Source organism: Nannospalax galili, unplaced genomic scaffold (genome assembly GCF_000622305.1).
Source record: "Nannospalax galili isolate Female #2095 unplaced genomic scaffold, S.galili_v1.0 scaffold30, whole genome shotgun sequence".
Taxonomy (NCBI): domain Eukaryota; kingdom Metazoa; phylum Chordata; class Mammalia; order Rodentia; family Spalacidae; genus Nannospalax; species Nannospalax galili.
The window spans coordinates 384582-408276 of record NW_008329127.1 but is presented as its reverse complement, the minus strand read 5'-3'; the positions used below and the strand labels follow the sequence as shown (position 1 = coordinate 408276).

General features: G+C 42.0%; 1 protein-coding gene across 2 annotated transcripts in view; it reads left to right on the top strand.

Annotated features, from left to right (window-relative positions):
• The window catches only part of Jarid2 (jumonji and AT-rich interaction domain containing 2), a 244777-nt gene that overhangs the window by 112522 nt on the left and 108560 nt on the right, over positions 1-23695 (top strand). Inside the window, exon 1 of one of the 2 annotated variants that reach the window (XM_008831393.2) lies at positions 21457-21602. The exons of the other annotated variant lie outside the window; for it this stretch is intronic. Coding sequence (XP_008829615.1) covers positions 21536-21602 — 67 coding nt within the window. The 5' untranslated portion in view covers positions 21457-21535. Of the gene's footprint in view, positions 1-21456; positions 21603-23695 lie in introns of those variants that run through there. 2 annotated transcript variants of the gene reach the window in all.

Sequence of the window (23695 nt, the reverse complement as noted above, 5' to 3'; positions counted from 1 at the left end):
TTGAGCTCTGTCTCCCTGCCCCAGCTTCCTGAATGGAATTAGAATTGTCTACCATGACTAGTTTTTTTTTTTTTTTTTTTTTTTAGATGTTTTCAGGTAGTCTGGCCACAAGGTGAAATGGTTCCCATTCTTTTAATTTTATTGTTACGGAAATTTGTGTGGAGATAAAGCTTTAAGATTACCCATTAAAGAGGTATAAGTAGCCATTACTCAGAGGTGACAACATGTGTTCCAAGCTGGTGGTGTCTCTGTGCCCATTCTATTAGCCTTTGATTGCTCTGATAGTCTCATGTGTAAGGGGACTAATACTGCCTTTTGAATGTTACATATAGTATTTTTCTAAAGTCACATAGGTATAATTTTCAGTAACAGAATAGGAATTATAGCGCAAGTTGTGTACCTTTGATTCCAGCTCATAATTTGCAGTACAGAATGTATGAAGTGACACTAAGGTTTTGAAACCATTATGTTGAAACAAGATGCCTTTATTCTAACTTTTTTTTTTTTTTTTTTCTCTTTTTGAGACAGGGTTTCCCTGTAGCTCCAGCTATCCTGGAACTTACTATGTAGACCAGGCTGGCCTCAAACTCACAAAGATCTGCCTGCCTCTGCCTCCCAAGTGCTGGGATTAAAGGCATGTACCACCATGCCCAGCTATTATTCTAACATTTTTTAAAAACAAAAATGTTTCCAGACTATTGCTTCCATCAGTTTTCTTGGGAAATTCTACTAAGAAAACTGTTACTATTTTGCATTAACAATGGATCAGGCTTGACGTAATTTTTATCCAATTTAAAAACAAATTGATCTCACTTCTGCTAAATCACTGGCATGCTGGTGATGAGTGAGCAGCCCTTTGCCCTCAGACCTTTGTGTGAAGGGGGCAGTTGCCTGCTGCTGGTAGAGAACAACAGGGGAGCTTGTATCTGCATGAGGGCCTAGCCTGCCCACTTTTGCAAGTCTGGTTAACATAGTCCAAACAGGAACAAGATAGTAGACCTCGATTTATGTCATAAAAGCTGTATTCACCATCTGTCTTGCTTTGGCACGTCAGGAGTGACAAGGACTGAGAATTTTTGCCCTGCTGAAGGAAGTACGTGTGGGCTTTGAACAGTGCTGTGGATTGACTGTGTTGTAGGCTGTAGTTGTGTGTAGGGGTGAGGCGGTGTTAAGATCTGCTGACTGTGAGCCCTCTGTACTTCCTGCTGTCGATAATGCCACTTTTCCTGGGTGTAATAAAATAACAAAGGCCTAGGAAAGGGCTTGCAGAGGCTGGAACCTTGGCCACTCTTTGAGGGCTCTTGGCCTGCTGGGGCTAAAATTAGGGACATTTAAATAATAACATGCTACACAAATAATGAGTACACATAATTACACAGTAAGAGAGGGGAGCTATTAGCTGTATTTGAATTTCATTTGCTTCCTATAAATGTCATCCCATATCAGCAAGCCCTTTGGCCAATAAAGTGGTTTTGGATAGATTTAATGGAAGTTGGAGTCTTTTCTTTAGAATCTTAGAGTGAGCAGGAGTTGTGATAGCCATCCAAGCTGTTCTTCATATTTCAGTTAGTGTTGTAGGACTTTAGCTGTGTTTTACTCATTTAATCATCAGAGGAAACTTTTTTTAAAAAATATTTTTAAAAATTTTAATGTGTATTGCCTGCCTGCATATAAGTATATACATGTTGTATAGTGCCTGTGGAGGTCAGAGGAGGGGTTTGATCTCCTGGAACTGAAATTGTTAGCTGCCATGTGGGTGCTGGGAATCCTATTCTGCAAGAGCAGCCAGTACTCTTAACTGCAGAGCCATTTCTCCAGCCCCTAGAACAAACTTTTGTAGATGTGGAAACTATACATTAAGAATGAACTAGCACTTTGCCCATCAGTGTAGGGACAGGTAGTGCCAAGATACAAACCCAGGCTTTCTGGACCAGACTCCATTTGCTTAGCCACCACTTAGGTAAATACAATTTTGGAACCTTCCATAAAGATAGAATTCCCAAAGTAAGAATTCATAGGGTGACTGTACTGTTTACAAGTAATTTCTCCCAAGGTATTGGGATTGCATTTTCAAACAAAGTGTTTCAGTGATTCTCCTTCCCCTTCATCTTTCCCATCCTCCTAGTTTCCTTCTATCTGCAACCCTTCCTGGTCTCTTTCATTCCCTATGTGTCCTTTGGCCTACCACCTATTTTTATTCTCTTTTGGTCTCTTTGTCATTTTTGGGGGCTTTACTCATACTTACTCAAAGTAGTTTCTTTTGATAGAAATAAATAAAATTGTTCATCAGGAAAAGTGCCTCAGAAAGGGGCTAGTAAGTAAGTATTTAGGAAGCGGACTGTGTTTCTGGGAGTTTCTTACCTTGTGATTGAAATAGAAAGAATAAAACAATTACATTTCTGTTTCTTTTAAATTTTTATTTTTTTAAAATTTTATGTGTATGACTATATTGCCTGCCTGCATGTAAGTGCACCCTTGTTGTGCAGTGCCCATGGAGGTCAGAATAGGGTGCCAGATCCCCTCGAACTGGAGAGAGAGAGAGAGAGAGAGAGAGACACCCTCCGACCCTCTCTCTGGTTTTGAAGAAACTAACAGAGAAGCAGCCGATGTCAAAGACCCATTTTGTGAGCTACCAGGAAAGGCTGCATTGAAGACCTTGCAAAGGGCCTTGAGATATACAGGGGCTTTCTGATCAGAGGCTCAAAATTGGGTAAAGGTGATGATGTTAGTGATAGTGGCAGTGACTAGGAACTAACTAGCTATGGTACTGGAGTTGATGTTAGATCCAAATGGCTGTGATAGCAGATTTCTGTGTTTGGGCCACATGTTGGACTGGGAATAAGAGGGATGTGAAATTAAGAATTGCTAGAGGAAGAAGAGTCTTTTCAGAGGTATGTAGGTCAAACTCATTTTTTTCTTACAAGGAATTTTGAACCTTGATACAGAGCTTAATGGGAAGGAATAGATCATGGATCTTGCTGGAGACTGACTGGATCTAGAAATCCAATTTAAATGACAGTGAGATGCCAAGCTTCCCAGTAGACCCCGCTGCTTAGCAGTATTTCATGGAACATTACAAGTGGAGGTGCCTATGAGGGTTAATGTGTTCCTCTTTTGGGTCATGTCCTGCCAGAGCCTCACTGGCCTCCAGTTTCCAAGTCTGCCTTCTTTGTCAGTTTTGTGAGTTTGACTCCTTCTCTGTGATAATGTCATCATTCTTAGAACACTTGGTCTGCTTTAGCAGCACAGGTAGTGTGTGACCTGGGAGAGGAGTCTGCAGAAGAGGGAGAAAGGGAAGGAGTTTTATGTTTCCTTGTCCTACTGACTCAGTTGTTCTAGAAGCTTATCAGATTTTATGTGTGATGCCAGCAGGAGGCAAGAGGATAGAAATCCCATCGAGCCTGGTGTTCTAGCCAAAGCCAGTTTCTTGAAGGCCTTGGCCACCTTTCTCTTTGTGCAGTAAATTACCCTGCATCCTCTTCCCCATAGCATCACTCTGAGATGACCCCTCCTTCCTTCACCATTCACCCTTCTTCCCACCAGTATGCACACCATGTTTTTATTTCTTCCAGGGGAAGTTAAGCCCTCTCTTGACCTTGCATCTCCTGCTACTTCATCACTGTCTTTATTGGGAAATTCCTTGAAAGAAAATGTTTAAATAGTTTGTCTTCATGTACCATCTACATTCATGTTAAAATCCTCTAGCCCTCCCTTCTTTCTCTTTTACTCTCAGCCCTCTTCCTTTAGCACCTCAGTGATGGGGCTGGAATCTAGGGCCTTCCCTGTGGGCAGGTACTCTGCTGTTGAAATGCATCTCCAATAATTTTCAGTAATTTAAAGTTTTTGACTAGCATATATTGAATTAGGTTTTGCTATGACATCTTGGAACGGATTTTTTCTATTGTCTTTTGAACCACAGAAGCCAGGCTACTTACCAAGTCTTATAATGATTTTGGTCTTCAAATCCAGGTTCTTATCACTGCATTTTAGTTTCTCATTCAACTTCCTTTGACATCTCTTGAGCCTCTAGACTTTTTTGGCCATTTGCCTGCCTGACTTAACAGGCCTTGATTTTTTTTTTTTTTTTATTGGCCTCATGAATTTAAGAGATCCTTAGGTTAACTTTCTCCACTGCTCCCTCTCACCTGTCTTCCCTTTGTCAGTGAATAATAGTTCCTGGGGCCAAAATAGATCTTCCCCCACTCCTCCCCATTACATTCTGTCTTTTAACCAAAGTGTTGTTTTAAACCCATGAGTTTGCATTGCCACCCGGTTCCAATTCCTGACCTCTGCCCTGTGCTGGTGTTACATCTTCCTGCATTAGGTCCTGAATGTTTCTCACATGGTCACTACTCCCTGGCAGCTTTGCTGGAAGGACATCTCTCACCCTCTTCCCTGCCCCCACTGAGCTGATATTACTCAGTCCCAATCACAGGGCACTCCCTGGGCTGTAGTCCTGTATGTCTGAACTTCCCTTTCTGACCCTCCTGGTTATAGGGCAGCCAACCTTGCATGTACCCCATATGACATAACCTTAACCCCAAACCCCTTCTCCCTCCCTGAAGGGAGAAAAATATAAAAATCCCGAGTCTTTAAGAGAGGCCACACTCATCCAGATCTAGGCTGGTGAGGAGGTACCCACATCCTCTGGCTCCCAGGCTGTGTATTCAGGGGTGCCCTCTCAGGCTTATTCTCTAATCTGCTTGCTCTGTAGGTCAGTTTCCTGTCATTTCCATCCTGCTTCTTATTTCCTTATACCTTGTCCTCTATCCACTTCTGCCTCTGTTCTCCTCTAGGCTGTAACCAGGCATGCTGTGCCTGCATTGCTCCTGTGCTGAGTCTGAGACATGCTTGATTGGGCCCCTGGTGTCTCTCTGGTCTCATCCACTCTTCCTCTGCCCCACCTATTGTATCCTTTAGGCTGTTTTGTTCTTGCTGGTCCTGTATATGGATTACCCTGTCTATGTTTCAGTTTTCTGTCCATAATCCCTATTCTGGGAAAGTCCTTCATTGAACTACTTTGTGAAAACTTGCTTCATCTGAGCCTTGTGCCATCTTTCTATATAATGTTTCATGGCCTGACATTGTAGTTTTATTTTTTTATTGAGCTTTTGTACATTTCAGACAGCAGTTCTTAATCGAATTAAAACCCCCCACACATCCTCCACCTTCTGCCAGACATCATGAATTTCTCCATACATATTAAATTCTATCCTGTCAAACATTTGTACTCAGATGCCCTTCGGTGCTAGTCATCTGTTGGAGTCTAGATGTTAAGTACGGCCTATTAGTTCTAAGGCTAGGGCTGGCCCACCTCCCATTTCCCACCCTCCACTCTGGGCCCTTTTCTGATTGAGTTGGCGTGGGTCTTGAGCTCATTGCCACCATGACTGAAAATTGACATGTGCAAGCTTCCAGTGGCCTAAAAGCCTCTGTTTCCCTATATTCATGGACCAACCCTGGCTCTTACAATCTTTCTGCCCTCCTCTTCCACTATGTTCCCTGAACCCTGGGTGGGTGAGATTTAATAACATTGTAGTTTTATTGTTCTCTGTACAGTAGATTGTGAAGTCTTCTAGGGAAAAGTTTCATTTGTTTGAGTGAGACTGTTTGCTTTCCTTTGCTTAGGGGCTTAGGTGTATGACACTTGGGACCTCCTTGTGTCCGCATACTTTGCTGGGCGTAGGTTGGAGATTGTCAGCTCTTTATTTCTTTGTCTTCAGAGGGAACTTATTTGTAGTTGTGACACATCTAACAAAAGATTCTTGGAATTAGGTTACCTTTGTGCCCCCCCCCTTTGTTGAATGAGAATTGCTTTGTAGATTAAATTACAATTGAGTTTTAAGAAGAAAACTTCCAATGCTGGTGTTACAGGTATGTGATGGCTTTTTTACATAGGTGCTGTGGATACAAATTCAGGTCCCCATATTTATACAGGGAACATTTTACACATTTCACTCCTTAGCCTCAGCCTTTCAGGCTCGCCTCCCAGTTCAGGTTCAGAGTTCTTCATTGTTCAGATTCTTCATTGTCATCTTTCTCTGATAATGTCTTAGCCTAGACCTGGTCTTCCTCCAGTGGAATGTTTATAAAACAAACAAACAAACAAAAAAAAAACAAAACACACAAGTCACACAAGCCATCTGACTGCAAATCTGCATGTTTTCTACTCAACTTGTTCCCATTTGGGGCCCATGACCCACCTCCTGGCCATGAGGATGTAGTATATATGGTAGCAGTGTGCTGGCACTGCTGGCATTTCATTGTGGCTGTGTTAAAAGTCTGTACGTTAGTTGATTTCCATAACAAAATGCCATGGCATAGATGACTATAACAACAGAAATTTCTCAGTTCTGGAGCCTTCCAATCCAGACTGCAATGCATTTGCAACTCCAGTTCTGTTGAGTGCCTGTCTTGTGCACACGCTTTCCTAAGTTCAGTCACATCACATGAGAGGGTTACAGATTCAAAACAAGAAATATTACATACCTGTAGGTCATGGAGATGGTCACAATTTTATTTCGTTTAATTATATATAGATTGCATATTTACTTTTCATGTTAAGCACAAAAGTAAAACGTATGCTTATGTGATCCTAGTACCTTTTCCTGATAAGGCAAGCTGTTTAGCCTTTGCAAAGTCATTGTTCTCCTCATTTGGATGAAATTACACTTCTGGTTACTGAATGCCTGCTTTTGTGACATGCATGGTTAACCCAAACCTTTCAGTTCAAGCCAGGAGAAACAGGTTCACATGTAAGGGAAGCTAGTGTAGAAGACAGAATGGGCCTGGAACCCCTCAGCAGCAGTGTGTTCTGAAGGACCTTCAAGTTTGCGAAGCGGGGAGGGGTGACTAATCTGGCCATGCGGGGAGATTTCTGTCCTCCAAGAATATAGGAGAAAAAATGGTGGGATATTTGAGGACTCTTGGGGTTAGGAAGTCTTGCTAGCTACATATTGATTCATCTCACTAGCCTGAAAGTTGCAATGAGTGTATGAAGCACTTCCCTCACATTTTCATTGTTCAAAACCTATGGAAAGGGCAAGGTCTCTGGGGTCACCAGATAGGCCTGTGTTCAGACAGAGGTAGGTAGCTCATGAATAGGATTTGCTTACCTGCGTTCATTCTTATAAAAAATGATAATGTCACCCACCAGAGGAAGGCCTCATGTTTTTTAAGCCCAACTCATTTCATGCTTTGAACATCAATGTATGTATCGATGGAGCTTTAATTACTCTCAGATTTACCACAGTGAACTCCTGTGGTATTGCTGTGCTTGTGAGTTTCTGAGGTCCCATCTGCAGATTCAGAGGACCTTTACTTAGCTTTGGAAATACCCTGTTATTTCTTGAGCCACATTAAATGTTTGGATTCTGTATGGTGTATATTTAAAGCCAACAGAGTGATTACTAGATATGCTTTTGGGAAATTACCCTAGAATCCATAAATCCCTTAATTTACAATTTATTTCTCAATCTCATCTGCTGCCAGCTCTCATCTGTCCTCCTGGCTTCCTTTGTAGATTTCGGATGCAGTTTTACCCTCAGATTTAGCTTCCTCATAATTTTTTTCTAAAGATCATAAAAATGTATAGTTCTCTCTATGGGGCTGGAGAGATGGCTCAGTGGTTAAGAACATTGGTTGTTCTTGCAGAGGACCCAGGTTCAAATTCCAGCACCCACATGGCGGCTAACAACTGTCTGTAACTCCAGTCCCAGGGGATCCGACAGCCTCTTCTGACCTCCCAGGGCATTGCACGACACAGGAACACTTACCTACATTCAGGCAATATACACAGACACATAAAATAAAAACAATAAGTAAAATTTAAAAAATGTACAGTTCTCATTCATGGAAGCTAGGGGGATGATGAAGGAATTGTGAGCTGTTTTATAGCTTTACGCCTTCTATCTGTGAGACTGGTCATCCACATCAACTCAGCCTTGAGAATAAATCAGAAAGACAGACTTTGTAGTCTGTAGTCTACCATGCTCTATGCCTTCGAACCTTGTCCTTCCCTCTTTCTAAGCTGTTTCTCAATCTGTTCCTAGTGTTCTTGTCATTCATGCTTTGGGTGTCATTGCTAATTCAGTTCTTTGGAGAGTGCTGAGATTCTTTTCTTCAGAATTCATTCATTTATTATTTCTGTAATTTCTTCTATGATTGGGATATTTTCATAGGAACTCCTACCTATCAATGCCTGTTTTTAAAAGTTGCTTTTTTAAAATATTATTTTTATTTTATGTGTATGAGTATATTGCCTGCATGTGTGTGAGTGCACCCCTTTGTCTTGCAGTACCCGAGGAGGTCAGAAGATTCCCTGGATTCCCTGGAACTGGAGTTAAGCACAGTCATTAGCTGCCATGTGGGTGATGGGACTTGAACCTGGGTCCTCTGCAAGAGCAGCCAGTTCTTCTAATAGCTGAGACCTCCCTCTCCTTTTTCTAAACATTGTGGCACATTTAATCCCAGTTACTTGGCAAGCTCAGGCAGGACAGTCTTGAATTTGAGGTCAGCCTTGGCAGTTGTCTCAAACTAAAATGGAAAGGGGGAGGGGTGCTGCTGAGAAATAAATAGCTCAGTGGTAGATTGCCTTGCCTAGCACATGTAAGGTCCAGGGTTCAGTTCCCAGCACTGCTGCTACCCCTTCTCCTTCCCCACCCAAAAGAAAGAATTGCATCTTGGAACCTTCTGTAATGTGCCCAAGGTTCAGCATTCCCAATGCAGAATGTATGCATGTCCTCTTTAGACATCATTAGGGCACGTGCCACCCCAGGGGACATAATCTCATGACATCCTGCTAAAGTGCAGGAGGTCAGGTGAGGGGGATTTGGATTTGCTTCCCCCTGTTTTTTTGTTTTTTTGTTTTTTTTTTTTTAAATCCTGAGCTCACCTTCACACCACTTTGTGTCCAGTGTTATTGAATAGGGCTTTCCTGGTGTGCTCACTTGGAAAGCGTTCCAGAGTTTTAAAGGGTGAGCTGGAAGACGCTCAGCTGGCACTTTCTGAACCCCTATGAGGAAAATATTGGCAAACTCTTCCCTCTGCCTGAACTCTCCTTATAAATGGAGACAGCAAGAGCAAGGAAGCCCTTGCACTGGCTAAGGCTGAGTCCTGAGGGGGGTGTTCCATTATCCAGGCTGAGACAGTGGACTGTTTATGATCTGACAGTATCAGCTGCTCTCCTTTCCTATGTTTCAGAGGGCCCTTTGTCTCTTCTTCCTGCCAATGAAAGTAGAAACGTGTACCGAGAGCTGTTTGCAGTATAGTCTTATTTATTGCTTCAAATTTTATGGGTTTTGTTTTTTGTTTTTTGGTTTTTTTGAGACAGGGTCTCCCTGTAGCCCCAGCTGTCCTGGAACTCGCTGTGTAGTCTAGTTGGCCTCGATCTCTTAGAGATCTGCCTGCCTCTGCCTTTCAAGTGTTGGGATTAAAAATGTGTACCACCAATGCCCATCCTTATTTAAAAATTTTTAGTTACATTTTATTTTATGGGGTGCGTGTGTGTTGGGGGCATGTATGTGAGAGGTCAGAGAACAACTTACAGGAGTTGATTCTCTCCACCATGTGTTTCCTGAGCATGAACTGGCTTGGAGGCAAGCCAGGCGCCTTTACTTGAGGAGCCATCTCTCAGCTCTGTATTCCTTTTGAAAAACAAGCACACACATACTAGAGAGTTTAGTTTTATTTTTCTCTTTAAATAAGAAAAGTGCTAGGGTAAGTTTTCAACAGGTGGTTCCACCTTCTGATAAGAGCAGCCGACTTTCTTTTTTCTGTCCCTCTACTTGGGCAGAGGATGAGGTGCTGTGATAAGAGCAGAGGCCTGCCCTTTGTTGATTTACTGCCCTGTTTGTTACCATCTGCAACTGACTGGCATCTTCAACTGGTCTTGGCAAGTATGAAGGTGCCATGGTGCCTTAGAGGTTTCTGCCTGTGATCTGTATTGGTTCCACCGGTCCCTAGAGAAACCTGAGAATGGGGAAGGACCCAAAGAAGAAGGCTAAGGTCAGCTCTTTGCCTAGTCTCCTTCCTTTCTCATCTTGAGTTGCAGACCCAGACCTAGACAAAGCGGAGATGCCCTTTCCAGCCCTTTCTACATTGTGCAGCCCACATCTGGTATAGCTAGCCTTCCCAAGGTCTCCTTATATGGAAGACTTCAAAGAGGATAGGTTAAGATTGCCATCAAGTGGCAGCTCTTGGTAGTGGATGGAAGCAGACTGATGATTGCAGTTCCTTAGCCTCTGTGCAAACTACTGAAGCCTAAGAGCACCTTCTGTTTGAGGAATAGCCTGATCTTATTTTGGGCTGGTGGGGGTCAAGTAGCTCCAGCTATTTGATGTCACACTATGCCTTGTATGGACTCTGTAAAGTGGAAGACTGAAGCTGGCTATGTGGGCCCCTGGAGCTCTGAGTACAGACCATTTAGAGGTGGAATGTGGAGAATGGCTAAGCTTTAACATACTGCTGGCCTCAACCAGGAGGAAACTGGGAGAGGATGATACTGTCAGTCCTAACAAGATAGTCCCAATCCAGGTTCAAAGAACACACAAAGCAGATAGTACCATTTTGCTTGGCTCCTGTTCATTGTTTTTCCACCTTTTCACCTCTGTAGTGAGCATTGTTTTTTCTCTCGGGGGTAGAATTCCTAGGATTAAAGAGGATTTATTTGAAGTTCTTAGTACTTAGCAGAAAGTAAGCATTCAGAGGGTGATTAAAGATTGAGGTTCTAGCTGTATAGGATCCCGTCACCTCCCGTAAAAGTAGCAGTTGCTCCATGAAGCAGAACACTTGGGGATCATGTTAGACTTGGTCTGTACCACTCCAGGTTCTGGATATAAGCATCTTGAAATCGGGTTTTACATCGAGACCAAGACCTGCAGCTCTGACCTTTGGTTTTCTCCAGCAGGTCGCCATGGCCTTGATAAGCCTTGTACCACAGGAGGAGTAGGTGATGTGCATTTGTCCTTCCACCACCATGCACTTTGCTTGCCCCTGAAGTCTGTGACCTGCCCCTGGGCATGGGGTTTTGGGGTAGTGGCCTTGATTTGGTCTGTGCTGTGTGAATGTGCTTGCTGGTTTGAAGGAGAGAGATGTGAATCCGGTGGAGGGAGAAAGGGACTGGAGAGTATCAGGCCAAGGTGAATTAGAACCAGTGAAAGAAAAGCCCTAGGATGTAGTTTCAAACAACTATTTAGAACTGGAAGAGGATATGTTGTGTAGCCATTCACATTACAATCTGTCAAGTCATTAACCAGCATTCCTGGATTTTAGCCATTTCAAGCAGTATTGAATAAATCAAGAATGTGATGTGTTGGAACAAACACTGACATTGGATCTTAATTGTCATTTCATTAGAAACTGAATATGGGTTAGGTGTCCTTTACCAGAAATACTTAGGACCAGAAGTGTTTTCAGTCAGATTTCTGGTTCTTTCAGATTTTAGAACATTGTGGAGAGTTTACTGATTTACCCCCAATAATCAGAAAAACTGAAATCCAAGTGACTCTTAAAAGCTGGATCTCTTTGGGCTACATGGGGATTCTCAAAAATTTTTAGATCTTGCTGGGCCCCCTGGTAGTGCACACCTTTAATCCCAGCACTTGGGAAGTGGAGGCAGATGGATCTTTCTGAGTTGGTAGCAAGTCTAGTCTACATTACATAGTGAATGCCAGGCCAGTGAGACCCCGTTTTCAAAATAAAGAAAAAAACCAAGGATTTAGCTATATAGTGAGAATGACACCCCCTTAAATGATTTTGCAGCTGTTTGGATTTTGTGATTTTTAGATAGAGATGTTCCGCCTTTATCTCCAAGATAACCATCTCTTTGCAGGCTTCCTGCTTTGTGATGTCATCATCCCATTGGGCTTTAGCAGAGTGGCCTTATGATGTTTATGGCATAGTGTCTGTCTTTCTCCCCCTTGGATCTCCATTGTGGTATTGGGCTTGCAAACATTTGTATGTTTCTGTGGAATGTGGAAGAATGCATGGAAGTCATACTGAAGCAAATGTCCCTTCACTGGCCACTATCCCTCTGTGAAGGAACCAAGGCAGTATCATGTGTTCAGCATCTCTAGGTAGCAAGGTATGAGTGCTACTTTGCCTGAGCTCAGGTGGCACTTGGTCCATGCGTGGTTGATGCCTACTTCTCAGGCCTTCCTTTTATGCTCAGGCCACATCCAGGTGGCTTTTAAACCATTTCTAATACATATCACTCTTTAGGTAATGGACTTGCTAATAGAATTTTTTTCCTTCTCAGTCCTTAATGTTGAATAAGTTGGTGATTTTTTAATGAATCCAGTCTCTCTGTGCTTTCCTCATCCTCTTTTCTGCAAGCCAGCCTGAGCACCACCTTGAACCATCTGCTGTGGCACTGAAGGACATTTGCCTGCATGCAATCTTAATTGTCTCTCCTTTTTTACCCAACCCCTAGAAAAGACATTACCTTCTGTCTTCTGTCTTCTTGCCCTGTTTGGAGGATGGGCTTGGAAGGAACGGGACTTGGAGCTGCCTGCTGTAGATAGATGCTGTAGGCTCATCTCTGCCCAGTAGAACTTTGTGTGATGGTGCAGAAATTCTCTCTGCAGTGTCCTGCATGGTACTCGATGGCTGTGTGTGTTCCTTGAGCCTTTGAAACCTGGCTGGTTTGGTGAAAAGGCTAAATTTTACAGTTGAGTCCATTTTAAATGAAAGACTGTGAATGGATGAAGGAAGGCTGCCAAATGACACAGTGCAGCTGTGGAGCCAGGATAAGCTCGAAGTGTGGTGAACTGACTCAGTAATTCCTCTGCTCCCTTTGCTGCCACTGTAGGTCATTCAGAAACACTCTTTTAGATAGCCTCAGGGAATGCTATGTAGACATTGTTGTTAATAGTGATTGCTGGTATTTTGGGACTCAGATTATTTCACTTGGTAATAAAACAGCGGGCAGTATATGTCTTACTTATTTTCTTGTTACTATGACCGAATACTTGATAAAGCAAATTCAGGGAGAAAGGTTGTATTTTAGCTCTTGGTTTGAGGGAATGCAGTCCATCATGACTGGAAAGCCATGGCCCCAGGCAGCTCTATGGCGGTGGAAGCTTGAAGCTGGCACTCTACCAATCAGTGGAACAGGAAAGGGAGAAGGGAAAGAAGAGGAGAGAATAGAGATAGACTGGCCCTGCTATGACCCTTGCCCAGCCCCCAGCCCCCACTTGGAGGCCCCACCTCCTAAGATTCCATAATCTCCCAAATCACACTAACTGGGGTCCAAGTGCTCAAATATGTGAGTGTAAGCTGGGGAATAGGACATTTTGTATTTAAAACATAAGAGGGAATTTTGAAAAATCTTATAATTTCTATTTATGAATGTATTTGTATGTGTAAATGTATACTGTATGTGTATGCCCTTGGAATCCAAAAGAGGATGTTAGATTCCTTGGAGCTGGGAACTGAAGGGTCCTCTGAAAAGTCAGCCCTTAATCACTGAGCTATCTCTTCAGCTACAATAATAGGTAATTTTGACTTTTATTTTGGTCATGAGTTTTAAGTTAGAGTAGCCAAATGATTTCTACTTTTAGGAAGACAATATCAATTTTTGACACACAAAAAAAATTGGTTCCTGAACCAACAACTGTAGTAGTAAAAGTGAATTAGAAAGAGCTAAATACCTTGAAAACAAAACACAAATATTTTTTTAGTGTTAATCATGTCACCTGAAATTTGTAGTTTATGTCTCTTATTTTGCAAGAATTCTTAATTTTCATCAGTGAATAAGAGAAATTTTAGTTCCATTGTGTGAAATATTCCTGCCTTAAATTTAAAAACAAAGAGCCAAATAATTGTTTGAAATCATTTTTCTTTTCAGGGAGAACATACTGACCATAGGAAGTAGTGCATTTGAATGAGTTGTAGGGTTAGGCCTCCCCAGCAGAGCACTTCTGGATTAGGAAGGTCCTAAAACTGACATAGTCTTTCTTTAGTTTATTGTTTTGTTTTGTTTTGTTTTGTTTTGTTTCGTTTCATCCATCCATCCATCCATCCATCCATCCATCCATCCATCCATCCATCCATCCATCCATCCATCGGTGTGTGTGTGTGTGTGTGTGTGTGTGTGTGTGTGTGTAGAGGTATGTAGAGGTGTGTAGGCTAAAGGCTGAAGTTGAGTGTTTTCCTTGGTCACCCTCCACCTTGTGAAGCATCACCTCTCACTTGAGTCTAGAGTTCACTGATGGAGCTACTTTAGCTAGCCTGCTGTAGATCCTGTCTCTTGCCTCTCCTTACAGGGATAACAGGCAGGCTACCATGCCCACCCAGCAGCTAGGTGGGAGACCTAAACTCTGGTCCTCATGCTTGCTCAACAAGCTCTTTATCCAGTCATTTATCTAGGCTATTTCCATGGTATTTAATTATGCATTAGTTGCTTTGCATAGGTCTTATGGTCCATTTCAAGGGTTATTAACACAAGCAAAACTAAATCCTGTTAAGGCACATGGCAGGTAAGCCAACATTGCCTCCTTAACTTTGTTACAGTGAAAGAGTGCCTGCAGGTAATGATGTTCATCTAAAGCTGACCAGAAGAGTGGGAGCTTCTAGGCAAAATGAGAGAAGTGAAAAGTTCAGAATAAGCCCAAAGGCTCTGGGGACTGAGATATCAAGTAATTAGTTCAAGGCCAACCTGGTCTACATAATGAATTTTAGGTCAGTCAGGGCTACATAATGAGATCCTGCCTTAAACAAACAAACAAACAAAACCAAAGATAATGTGTCATATGCAGGCCCCAAGTCAGCTTCCCCAGTGCCTTGTATGACTTTGCCACATTTTGAAACCAAAGTTTTGCTAGTTACTTTATTACTTGACTCAGAAAACAGATTTAGGACAATTGCCCCCCTCCTTCCTCCTTCTCCTCCCCCCTCCACTCAAAAAAAAAAAAAACAATGAAAATTAATAAGCTATGTTGAAATCCTTTCAAATAAATCTTTGCTTTCGCATTGATTTCTTAGATTTATCTTCTAGACCTAACATTAATTGCTGAATTGTGGAATTGACTTGTTGGTATCCATTACCAAGTTGTCTTTTTTTAAAAAAAATCTTTATCACTATTATTGTGTGTAAGCACAGGGTGTGTGTGTGTGTGTGTGTGTGTGTGTGTGTGTGTGTGTGTGTGTGCGTGTGCGTGTGCGTGTGTGCGTGAGAGAGAGAGAGAGAGAGACAGAGACAGAGAGAGAGACAGAGAGACAGAGAGAGAGAAACAGCTTTAAGGAATCCATTCTCTCCTCTCACCATGGGTTCTGGTTCTCAGGTTTGCATTGCAAGTGCTCTTACCCACTGAGTAATCTTACTAGTCCACTTTTGAAATATTTTATTAGCTTAGAACCACACTGTGTTTGTATCAACTTGGTTAAAAGTAAAACTTTGGAAAGATGATGCTCTTTAGTAGAGACTCAATTAACCATTTCTTTAACAATTTTCTAGTGAAACTTTCTTATGGTCATTATTCTTAAGTTTGAAAGACATACCTGTTTCTGGTAGAATTTCACTCATATAAGGTAACATGTTTAAACTATCTTCAAAAGATTGAACATTGCCATCTCTAAGTTGGTATGGCTTCTGTTTACCCTTTATTTTTTATTTTTTAAAATATTTTATTTTTATTTTATGTGTATGAGTGTATTGCATGAATGTATGTGAGTGAACCTGTGTCGTGCAATGCTGTGGAGGGCAGAAGAGAGCTTCGGATTCCCCTGGAACTGGAGTTTAGGACGGTTCATAGCTGCCATGTGGGTGATGGGAATCGAACCTGGGTCCTCTGCAAGAGCAGTCAGTGCTCTTAACCACTGAGCCATCTCTCCAGCCCCCTGCTTACCTTTAGAAGTCCATTCATTGAGCTATTTTCCATTGTTCAATGTAGTAATTAAAAATCTCTTAACAAAAATTACAAATAAAATGGAAGTTCCTCAGTAAGGCATCTGATAACCTCAATAAAGGCTTTACAAAGTAGAACAAACCCTTTTACTTTATAGGAAATTTCACCAACTACCAGTATTGGCCTAACTTGTTTAGGACATGAGGGAACTGAGAAAGAGTGTTTCTGTGATTTACTGTAAGATTACACAATCAATGAGTAAAGTTAGGACTAGAGTCAGTGTGCCTTATTCCAGTTGTACTGGATGTGCTGTGACCCATTCTGGTTCTTTAAAAAAAAAAATTGGTTATTTTTATTTTATGTGTATGAGTGTATTGCCTGCATATATGTAGGAGCACCCATTTTGTGCAATGCCCTTGGAGGTCAAAAGAGGGCATCAAATTCCCTGGAACTGGAGTTATAGCAGCCAGTGCTCTTAACCACTGAGCCATCTCTCCAGTCCTTACCCCTCCAATCCTGATTCTTATAATAAGGTCTTTATTAGATACTTTTGCTGAGTGTCTTAGTTTGTTTCTTCATTGCTGTGACAAAACACTCTGACCACTACCAACTTGGGGAGGAAAGGGTTTATTTAGCCTACATCTCCCAGGTCACAGTTTATCAGGGAGCCTAAGGCAGGGACTCAGGGAAGGAACCCGGAGGCAGGAGCTGGAGCACAGGCCTTAGAGGAGCACTGCTTACTGGCTTGCTCCCTTGGCCCCTGCTCAGCCTTCTTTCTTGTGCCACACAGGCCCACCTTCCCAGGGGTGGCACCACCCACAGTGGGCTGGGCCCTCCCACATCACTCATCAAGAAGATGCCCCTCAGACATGGCCACAGGCCAGTCCAATAGAGGCAATTCCCCAACTGAGGCTCTCTCAACCCAGGTGTGTCAAGTTGACACTAAAGCTATCCAGAACACTGAGTATTATCTTTTCAATTTAGATGCTATAGTTTATAATTGTACCTCCATTTTATTGGCATTAACAACCCATTAGTTTCACTAATTTGTCAACCAGTATGGATCACCCTACTGAATTCTTAAAATTATTGGTATTATTTTATAATTGTGTGGTATGGCCCTGAAGTCACATTGGCTATCAGGGAAGCCACATGCAGTATATAGCTTAGCATCATTGGCATTTCAGGAATGATTAAGCCCTGATAGAAGGTGTCCAGGCCATACTATGTGTATACTATACCTAATTCTCCTTTAACTTTTAAATAAAAATGTCAACAAGTAATACTTATGATATAACTGTCAAGAATACCCACTTTAATAAATGTTTTGGAAAGTCAAATATTAGCACAGTGGATCATTTTTCTCCACTGGCTCTTATCACACCCAGATGATAAGATTAATATGAAATTTGGCTACAGAATCAGAAGCATCATTAGGGTATAGTCATCCCTCTATGAACTGCTCCACGAATTCTGCAAACACCAAAGTCCATGTAAACTCTGTCACTTCTGTAAAACAGCATAGCCAAGTGTGGTGGCTTGCACCTGTGATTCCAGCTACTCAGGAGGCAAGGTAGAAGTATGAGTTCAGTGCCAACCGGGGCAACATGGTGAGTCTTTGTCCTAAAAACTAACAAAAAAATCTATGCAGATCCTTCTGAATACTTCTAATCATTTCTAGATTAGTTACAATACTTAATATGATGTAAATGCTATGGAAATAGCTGTGCTGTCTTATTTGGGAATGAAGAATAAACTGTACATGTCCAGTACAGATGCATATTTTTGTTCTCAAATATTTTTAATCTGTGTTTGGTTGAATTTACAGATACGTAATCTATGAATGGGAATAAGCAGTTATTCATAGCTTAATATAGTCTGGTCAATTCTGTATTTTCTTTTTGAAAATCCCAGGCACCACAGCTTTCTACTTTTGTTACTAACTCATGGCAACCTACTCCATCTCTTGCCTCTATATGATAATTTTTTTTGTGGGGTCAGTTACTCAGAACTCCATGTGCTTGTGCAGCTGCTTCTGTGGGCAGCTAGAAATGGAGAGATTTTAGCACTGGATCCTGGGTTATAATGACTCCTTACTTGATGTATCATAGCCTCAAGGCCTGCTTTCCTTTACCTTTATGAGTGGTCTCAGTTCTCAGTATGGGGTAGATAGTGTTTTATTTTATTTTGGTTCTAACTCTGGCCAAGCTAGCCTGAAACTCATTCTGTAGCCCAGGCTTGTCTTGAACTTGTGGCAGTGCGCTTGTCTCAGTCTCCCCAAGTGCTAGGATCATGATATAAACCATTACACCCAGCTGGGTTGACTTTTCAGATTGGGTATATGAATTAAGTAAGGTTTTAGGTTTCTGAAGCACCGGGTTCTTTAATTAAACATCTCAAGACCAATCTTCAGTCTCCAAAACTGAGTAAGATATACAATGTCTTGTTCTCTCAGTTGGAAATTTGTTGTGGTTATTTTTTTTTTTTTAAAGATGTTAAAAGCAGCTAGAGGATTTCTTGGAGTTTTCCCAACTTGGTGGCTATGGAAGAGGTAGAGATTCTTGATTGCAGAAGAGGCAAAGTGTGTCCTCACGTCTCCTGGGGTTTAGGTGATAATTAGGTGGAAGGTAGCCACTTACCTGGCTGACCGGGTAGCATTGCTGTGGATAGGAGATTCTTTCTAAAATTCTAACCTCTTCAGAAGTAGCATTTTGAATGCATTGCCTTGTTGTCTGATGTCTTGAGTAATAGAAGGTCTTCATGTGGACATTAAGATTGCAGTGACGGCATTGCTGATGTACGCGTGTAGTGTCTGGCACCTGCATGGGAACTAATTTGTCATTGGTCTTGTAAATTTGTACATTTTCCTGTCTTAGTATTTCCACTAATTCTGCTCCTAGATCCATATACAGGAGAAATTAATGCTTGTTTTCTAGGGGAGCAGCAGAGGAATTGCAGTGTGGCACTGAAGCACACTGAAAACAATGCCTATGCCTTTGAACAGGTCAATCAAGATAAACTGAGGGTCAATTGAAACTTGCCTGTTGTGGAATGTTCATCATATCAGAGCAGCAAGAAAGACAAGTTGTTAATGCCTGAGGGATCTAAGATCAGACTTAATGCTAATATTTGAGTATTAAAACTCAAGACAAAGGTAACTTTCGTTTTATGAAACTGGAATAGAGAAAAATCCTCAGCTTTTTTTGTCTCCTCTTTTAGGTACTTAAATTGGGAAGTTAAGTTGCAATTTCTCAACTGAATCTGGCTCTCATTTTTCGTGGTCTTTTAGAGAATGCTGTTAGTGTAATTTGGTACTTCCCTGAGCCCCGTCTAGAGTAGTAGAAAGACATTTTATTTAAACAGTTGCAAACCTAATGGTATTTACAAGTCAAGAGTTTCTAATTCCCCTCTATGCCCCAACAGCCACACAAAAGCCTGAGTGGACATGGGACTGGACTAATCTTGTACCTTGTACAGACAATAGATTTTCCTTTTTTTCACTTTAAACCCGTGGTTTCTTTGAGTTGCTGCGAGGAGCCTGGAAGCAGTGGCGATAGGACAAGGGCTTGTCGGAGCTCTGGGGATAAGGAAAACAGAATCTGTGTGATTCTCAAGCTTCATTTCTTGCCAGCTGTATGTACCATAGGTTTCTACCTCTCACCACCATTTCCTCCAAATTAACCCATTCAAATAGCTGCCCATTTCCATTCAAATTCTCTGCATTGGTGCTCTTCATTACTGAAGAGACAAGATAGCTCCTAGGAAAAGGAAAAAAAAGACACCTATCCTCCCAATGTCCTTTAATCAACTGTGTGACTTATGCTGCAGCAGGACACAGGACAAACACTTGCTCAACGTTGTAAGAACATTCTGCATTTGACAGCTCTGTGGGCCCTCTTCAGGAAAGATTGTAGAGACACCCCCCCTCCCCCCGTTACACAGGGAATTACACCGGCCTCAAATGCCAAAGGACCTCCTGTTTGGTGAAACATAGTGACTTCCAGTGGGGTCTTTACTGGAAACCAGTATAGTCACTGCTTTTTAATTTATAATGGAGGTTGTAGCAGAGAGTCTATTTCTAAAGCCCTATCTGTAAAAAGTGGGGTGATATCAAGTAGACTTTAGAGAAAACTAGCACTCCCCCCTGATGCTGTATTTGCTTAAAAATGCCTGGCATACTGGGCATGGTGTCTTAGGTATTTAATCCCAGCACTTAGGAGGTAGAGGCAAATGAATCTCTGTGAGAGGCAGCCTGGTCTACATAGCCTGTTCCATGACAGATGGGGCTACAGGGAGAACCTGTCTTAAAAAAACAAAAACAAACCAACCCTGTCTTCCCTCCACAGTGTGGCATGGTGATCTAAGAAATGGTCACAGTAACTTCTAGCCAGATGATACCATACCACAGGAAAGCTAGCATCTGTGTTTAGTGTTTCTGCAAGGTGTAGGATGTTAGTGCATGTGAAATTTATTAGAGTCTGAAAGGACTCATGAGATGAAACAACAGGGTCAGCTTCTTGGCATGGCCTTTCCCAGTGCCCTGGATAATCTTCCAGAAGAACTTTGAGTGCCCATGGTGCTCACAGGTCTCAGCCACCATCTTTCCCTTCCCTGGAAGGGCATAAAGAGAAGCATGTGGGTAGTGATGAGCGTGTGTTTTACATCTCTGCCAGATGAAGTTCAAAAGCTTCAAAGGAATTGACTTTGAAAATCAAAAAAGAGACAGGACTCTAGTTATCGGAGGCCAGTTGGACGCCTGCCTTTTTCACCCCCCTCAGCAGCTGCCAGGCCACAGAGCCTGTTTTGTGAAAGATCCTCCAGAAACAATGAGGGGAAAACAGCTTCTGTTTGATTAGATTAGATCAATTTATGTGTGGTGGGGAGGCGCTTAGGCAGGGCTGGGGGAGGGGTGTCCCTTTGCTGGCTGTGGCCCATGCCTGACCATGCGATCACTTCATGAGTAATGAAGCCCCATGGTGGCTGGAATTGCAGGGAGAGGGAGGGCGGGCAGGAGGAGGAGCATGTGGAGAGAGATTTCTGCAGTCTGTCTGGAGAGCTGCCCAGGTTTCCCAGCCAAAAAAACAAATAAAAATAAATAAAAGGCAAGTGGTGAATGACACAGACTATGATATTAAAAAGGGATGCCATTGAAACTGTGCCCTGGATCCTGTTGTCATTGGTGGGGTGCTGGGGGAGGGGGCTAGTATGCTCTCTAATAGGCCAGACCCTGAACACAAAAGTCTGAACAATTAAATTCCAAATGTCCCCACGAAGGTGCCCCCTCCCGCTCAATGCCAGAAATTCTGTAATTCTGATTTGCCTGCATTGCAGGTTGGAGAAATGGCAAGACAGAAAGCTAGTCTCTCTTGGTTTTTCTCATTTTAATTTGTCAAGATGGTTTAAAAAAAAAAAAAAAAGGATGGGGAGGGGAAAGCTAGCCAGATACCCCCTCCTCTTTGGTGTTCGATTCCCTCGCAGGCACATAAATAATGTCCCTGCTGCCTCCCCTCCCCCTCGGCCTCGCTGCTGTTAGGCTGTCCTATTGCCGCGCGGAATCTGCACTGCCGCTTGCTTATTACGTACAGGGGAGGATTGTTGACAAGTGCTCCGGAGCCTGCCTCACTGCGCTCTTCCTTCCTCCCTCCTCCCTCTGTCCTTCTTCCTCTGTCTGCAATGATCCGGCTCTGAGGATGGCTGCTCCACGGGTCTGTCAGGTGCAGTTTTTGGTGGCTTATCTTGAGGAACCTGGGATAGAAGGTCTGTTGCTATAAATAAAATAAAAACCAAATAGCTCGAGATTCGTTTCAGTCTGGTATGGCTTTTGTTGGAGAAATAGGCCTTTGTGGGTTTCCCTGCTGGGGTCCTGATTAAATCCATTATGGATGGCAAGGTGCTATATATGTGTGAGTAGTATGTAAAAAGTGTTTCTATTCGCTTAATACTAATTTTTTTTTTTTTTTTTAAGATTTGATGTCTTCCCTAAGGGTAATGGTGGCTCCTGCTAAGGCACTGTGGAAATTTACAAGAGAGAATTAATGTAGTTCTTAAAGCATTAAGCTCTGTTGACCATTTTGGCCAAAAGTGCAGTTTTAACCAGGCTTATGTGAATTGAGACATTTCTCTGGGAACTGACAGGCCATCCAGCAGTAGTCGATCTGTTTGTTTGTTTGTCTGTTTGATCATTTTCCACCATTTAAAAATGGGTGTTTGATTAAAGTTAATCAGTTTGTCCTTACCCTATCTCTGGTTTCCTTTACTAGCATGTTTGGTTTCATTTCTCTTAATCCTTTTTCTACCACTTATCCTTCCCTTGAAAGGATTAGGTAGAGGAAACTGAGGCATGTAAAACAGAGGCCATATCTAGATCTGATGCTTTAAACTTGGCGTATTCTGGATTCTTTCCCCATATTTTGTGCGTCAGTCTATATCTTCATTTGCTTGTTATAAGTACAGATTCGAATTGAGCCCAGTCCGTGGTAGGTGCTTCAGTCATGAGTATAGTCCTATAGTCCTGCCTTCTGTACTCCTTCCATTGTATTTCAGTATTGGAAAGACTGTTGCTCTAGAAGGCAGTAGGCCTTACTGAACTTGTTTGCCATCAATGGGTTTTGTTTTGTTTGAACTCTGACTAGATCTCCTGGTTATCCCAATATATTCATCTGAAAAGTGGGTAGGCAGCTAGCTGATTTGTTAATATGCAAATGAGGTAATAAGGAAACGGAATTATTTTCTCTCTGCCATATTATAAACAAAACATAACTTGGAACTTTTGTGTGTTTAACCCAGCTAAAGAGATTTTGGGATAAAGATATAGCTGTTAACACATCCATAATTGTGTGGGTCATGTGGAGTTTTGATGCAGTGTCAGCGCAGATTAGTGTACAAAATGCTAAGTTTATGCCACTTATTTAGTGGCACTTATTTAGCATTAGAGTCAGCTTTGCTTACCTTTGGAGAACTAGTTTCATTTGGTACTTAACATTTGAGGGTTGAATTCAGTGATACGTAGCTTTAAAAACTGAAATACACGCACACATTGTAATTACTTACAGAATATCTTTAACTATTTGAACATGCTCTTTATATGGAAATCCTCCTTTTGAGGAGTACCAGGTTAAATGATATGTAAAATCAAGTTTTGCCCTGTCTGTTTATCTGAACAGAAGACTTGGAACACATTGGTGTCATGACTATATTTAAGAAACAAAACCAAACAAAAAAGGAAAAAAAAAAAAAAAAAAAGCTCTGTCTTACCTGTGCTTCCTATAGCTCTAGCACTCTGGCTTTGCAAGAATGCCATTGTTCTGTGGCCACAGCAGCCTGAGCCCAGTATTGCCTTTTATGTACTTTCTTCTTAATGTGGAAGGAAGCGTTTTACTTGAGGTGGTCAATACTGGGCCTTATATGCTAGGAAACCATTTTGGTTAGTTAGAGATCCAAGGATCCACACATTCAGTGGTTGCTTTTAACTAAGTTGCCTGGTAGGCATGTGTTTCGTTTGTTAGTGTGAATTTAAGTGGTATTGGGATGGTGGATGGATCTTAGAAGAGTTAGAGCCTGGATAGTGGAGTGATGGCGGTTCAATATAGAAGTAGAATTTGACATTGTAGAGCATTGTAGGTGTTTATAGGTCAGTCATGAGGCACTCTGTACTTATGCTGATTAATATGGAAGTCTTGATAAACATGAAGAATGAGTGAAAGGGGAACTAGTATAGGGAGGTTGAGCTTTGAAAATTCGAAGAAGTGTGGACCAGGAGAGCTGGAATAGCTTCTGGGCTGGTTCAGAAATCTTTCCTGAAGAATAGGCTTCTTCCTGTTGAAAGATTAAAAAAAAAAATTACATAAAGT